General features: G+C 28.6%; 1 protein-coding gene across 1 annotated transcript; it reads left to right on the top strand.

The window, feature by feature from the left end:
• Positions 1–1,599: 1,599 nt before the first annotated feature.
• Positions 1,600–4,288, top strand: LOC145141270 (saposin B domain-containing protein). The gene is made up of 6 exons (XM_079074571.1): positions 1,600–1,722; positions 2,555–2,664; positions 2,997–3,184; positions 3,365–3,562; positions 3,715–3,774; positions 4,005–4,288. Exons 2-6 carry the CDS (start codon positions 2,556–2,558, stop codon positions 4,137–4,139), a joined length of 690 nt encoding a protein of 229 aa, XP_078930697.1. The 5' UTR covers positions 1,600–1,722; position 2,555; the 3' UTR covers positions 4,140–4,288.
• Positions 4,289–4,983: the final 695 nt, after the last annotated feature.

Here is a 4,983-nt window from a genome sequence, read left to right as displayed (position 1 = left end):
AAAAAATAAAAGAAGATCCATTTGTAGGTTGAAATTTTGGTATCTGATACACGTAACCATTTTGAATATGCATTCATAAATCAAAATCCAATATCTAAATGCCCCTACTTTTTGCCTATAAAATATAGGGCTAAACACTTTTGTTATTTTTGTAAAATATAGTTTCAAGATTTACGGAGTTCGTTGTTTCTATGCACGTTGCATATTACATCTATAATGTCAGGAAGGTAGCTACTAATTTGATTGAATAGAAATTAAATATTTTCCTATTTTTTTCCGACAAATCTTCCTATCCAATTAAATAATGACATTTGTAACATTTAATGTTCATTTAATGATATCTTATTTTAGTATACGAGAAATTAAATTGTCTCCTACTTTTTATGTCAACAAATATTCCTACCCACTAATATGATGACACGTGTCATTATTCATCCATTCAAATTAATTTGATTTGATATATTCATAATATACTCTTAATGAGATAGTTAAAAAAATATGGAATGTTGTCATTTGTAATAATGTTAGTGGGTATAAATATTTGTAGGCATAAAAGATAGGAATCAATTTAATTTCTCCTTAGTATAATAATATAACACATGTCATCATTTAATTGGGTAAAATGATTTATAGGAACAAAAGTAGGGGATATTTTCAAATATCAATAATAATTGGATAATATTCTTATTCTTGTATTTATCCATTTGTTGCTTCTGATATTTCGTATTTGTTAATCACACGAATCTTCCTTAATTATCCCGTCGTCCAGAGGTTCTATTTTGGCCCCTATTCTTCTATTGGAATTTCGTTTTATCCATTTTCCTAAATTTATTGCCTTTTTGAGACAAATAATGACCAACATATCCGTAATCATTCAAAAGGTGACCTGAACTGAATTTTTTTAGTGTTTTAAAGTAAACACGAGTTTTTACCAAGGTTGTAAAAAACGTTCAACATTAGTTAGTCGGTAGATTGATGTTAAGAGATTAATCGGCTATGCACAGATTAATCAGAGACTATTAATTGCCAATTTGTTGAATTTTAAAAAATTAATTTTAATTAATATCAAAACAAAGTTTGTAAATATTATTAATATCATAACAAAATATGTTAATATGATTAGTACAACAATAATCATTGATCAAATGGTTTCTATTAAGATAAAACTTTTTAAAGTATTAAAATTTCAATCATTGTATATGCAGAGATCGCTAGGCGTTATCTAGTCGGTCGAGTAACGCCTAAGGATAATCGTGATTTTTACAACACTGGTTTTTACTGTAAAAAGAAGTAAATAAAAAGGTATCAAAATATAAAAGTGAAAGATCTATAAAGATAAAACAATTATTTTTATTGTCAGCAGCTAACCAAATAAAATTAATGATTTAGCTTTTTATAATTTTCTTAGGTTATTTTTAGATTTAATTGTTTTGAAGGGTTGGATAATAGTTCATTAGTTAGGTCCTATGAAATATCAATAAAATGGTAGTTTTCTTAACATAAAGGATTCAATTTGTAAATAGTGAAAGATAAAGGACCCAAATAAGCACATTTGAGAACAACAATGGGTGGGGGAGACTTTCCTCCTTCTATATGTGAGCGACAATCCCTTTGATGATCTATCAAATTATCACGTTACTTCAAAGCCAAAAACTTGGTTAACCAATATATCATCTTTCTCCCACTCGACTTTCGACTCTTTATCTCTGTTTCTTACTCAAGGTATGGCGTTTTTCTTGTAATACATGTTAATTTTGATTTTTGACGATGAATTTCGATAGAAATTAGGGTTCTTTTTTGTATCTGTAGCTAGTTTTTTCGCTTAAGATTCATGGGTTCTTGTTCCTACTACGATCTATGATTTATTGCCTCTTATTATTCTTATGAATTACGATCAAAGTTTTGGTCTTCAAGAAAAAACCAGATCAATAACTAAAGCTAGGGTTGTCGGGATCTTGTATTCTAAGTGTGGTTTGACTTTGCAATTTTAAGTATTTGGCCTATCGATTGTAAATTTTAAGATTTCTTGACTTTGCAATTTTAAGTATTTGTGGTTGATTGTATGAACTTCTATCGTAGCTCCTTTTGAACTGAAACTTCACACACATATATTTTAGTTTTTCAATTGTGATTATATTTGATAATTTAATGCAACATCAACAATCTTTTGTTTAACTCAAGAAATCATTATCAAATTTCAATACTCCATGAGCCTCATGAAAATAGAACAATTATTTTTATATAAGAACGTTAATTATTTGGTGTAAAAATGATGGATAAACCTTTTACGCCTATTATAAAAAAAAGCAACTACTTTGTCGTTCAAAAGTCAAATATTACCTTTTTAAACCAAGGGTCGTATAATATTTTTGTTTTATTTTGTTATAGTTTCGAGGTGATTTGAACTTTGAAGTTTGGTGTGTAGGATTTGTGGATTTGATGTTTAATGAAACTTCCGTAAATTATTTTCAAATTCTTTTGTTTGGTAATATAGCTCTAGATAAATGATAAGCAATTTGAATGAGAGTAAATGACCATTTTACCCTTCATGCAGAATGGGTGGAAAACTTGGTCTAGTCTTTGTTTTTTTGCTGGCTGTTGGCTCGCTATGTGATGCTAGAGAGTTAACTTCTACCTTTAGAAACAAGGTTTCTGCAATTTCAGGTATTTCTATTAATCATTTTTTTTTAATAATTTCCTCACTTTCTGTATTAAGTCGTGCTTTCTACAATAAGCCAAATTAAACATCCATATATAACTTACCAGATTAAGTTATGTTCCTATTAAGCTCATAAGTAAAAAAATAAACATCCATATATACCAAAAGTAGAACCATTTTTTTCATCAAATTTATAAATTTAACTCTTAGAAACAACAAAATAAAGGAATCTTGTAGACAAAAGTCAATCTTGTATTATTATATTTAATTTTACTTTTTTGTATTAAATTGAGTCTTTTATAAGATTTTTGAAATAACATGTTATTTATCCTTGTAGTTTTGCAATCAAAGGCTGCAAAGAGATTTGGAGTTTTGGGAAACGAGGGCAAAAATGACAATTTGTGTACTTTGTGTGAAGAATATGCTTCTGAAGCTCTCTTTTTCCTTGAACAAAACAAAACCCAAAAAGAAATCATCTCCGCTCTTCATGAATCTTGTGATAAATTACAGTCATTAAAGAAACAGGTTTGCTTTTTTAACTATTTGACCATTTTACCCTTTCCAAGAACAAATTTCACAATATTCATCAGTTTCAACACGAGAGGGGCAAATAGGAAAAGGGATAGGAACTTGCTCTTGCTTTTGTTCTCTCGCATGTGCAAAAGACGAAAATGCCCTTCTCATTTGATTTGTTTCTTTGTGCAGTGTATCACTTTAGTAGATTACTATGCTCCTCTATTTTTCCTTGAAATCTCAACTGTTAAACCTGAAGAATTTTGTGGAAAAGTTGGACTTTGCAAAGAAATTGTTGCTTATGCTCATGAATTCTCAGAAAATAGCTGTGATGTTTGTCATTTAGCTGTTTCAGAAGCTGTTTCTTTGTTAAAAGATCCTGATAATCAGGTATTGATCTTCTAATTTGGGCATTTTACTTATAAAAATCTTTATTAAAACCATCCAACTTTTAAAAATAATTCATCTTGAAAGATTTTTACAATGTTTGGAAAAACTTGCAATGAAATAATTCATTATTATTTTTTTTGGTTATTTTTCAGTTGGAAATCTTGCAGTTGCTCTTGAAACAATGCAAAACTGTGGAGAAGTACTTACCAAAGGTTTGATCAATTTCCAATTTATATAAAACTTTTTATTCTTGTAGTCCCTTTTTTACAGAATACTCGACTTGTTGAACCATTGTTCTTTGTTTTCTTTTGCAAATTTCCATTTTTTTTCCAAAGAAACACTTTAATTTGCAAGAATTTAATGGCTCATTTTGGTGTTCTTTTTTATAAACAATTGGATGATTTATAACTTAATTGATGAAATGTTGTGTTTTTTTTTTCAGTGTAAATCATTGGTATTCGAATATGCACCTTTGATTCTTGCAAATGCAGAGCAGTTTTTGGAGAAAGAAGACATATGCAGTAAGCTTCATGCTTGTGATTCTTATGAACAGGTTCCTTTGATTTCAGACAACTGAAAATGCCAGAAATGAAATGGGGTTGATGATCTTCTTGACTTCTTGTGATTCCTGGAATGGGTATTATTGTCTTTCTCCACAATTTGTCATATATATATATATATATATATATATATATATATATATATATATATATATATATATATATATACTTTGTAAATTCATTCAGAAAACTTTAAATTCAAACTGGAGAATTACTTCATTATCAAGTATCAACCTTGTAAGTAAAACATTTTTCTTCTTGTTTGTGTGCTATGATGACTTGTTTTAAAAAGATCACCTTGTTCATGGTTATATTGACATGAGTTTATAGCGTTTTCTGAGTTATAAAGAAATGTTTTACTATGTGTTGTTATATGATGTTTAATGTGTGTATATGTACAAACGTACAAAATAGTTTGATTTTCAAACAGTTTTGTTGTTTTTGCCATGTTTTGAGTTTATGATTAGTTGTCAAACTTATGATGTTATTCTATGTTGTGATGTCATGGAGTTGTCAAACGTCATAAAAAAAACTCTTTACAAACTCTTTATAGACCATTTTGATAGGTTCGATAATATTGGTGATGTTATATCTCCAGCATAACCAAATTAAACTCGTATCCATCGTTGGTTTTGTTCATTATAGACAATATTAATTCCAAAAAGAGAATGGTGAATTGCTATATGTAGTATGCATCCGACATTTGGTAAAGCAAATATCATTCATAATTTTATTAACATCACATGGTGTGTATATATATCACTCGTTAGTATTTGTATGATACATTTTTTAAGGTGCAAAAACATATGCCTGACCAATGAGGATACATTTTTAGGTACCGGTACATTTCTAGGCAATGTT

Source organism: Lactuca virosa, chromosome 9, assembly GCF_052849685.1.
Source record: "Lactuca virosa cultivar CGN04683 chromosome 9, Lactuca_virosa_CGN04683_v6, whole genome shotgun sequence".
NCBI classification, from domain to species: domain Eukaryota; kingdom Viridiplantae; phylum Streptophyta; class Magnoliopsida; order Asterales; family Asteraceae; genus Lactuca; species Lactuca virosa.
The sequence above is the reverse complement of the archived record's forward strand: the minus strand, read 5'-3'. Positions and strand labels throughout refer to the sequence as shown.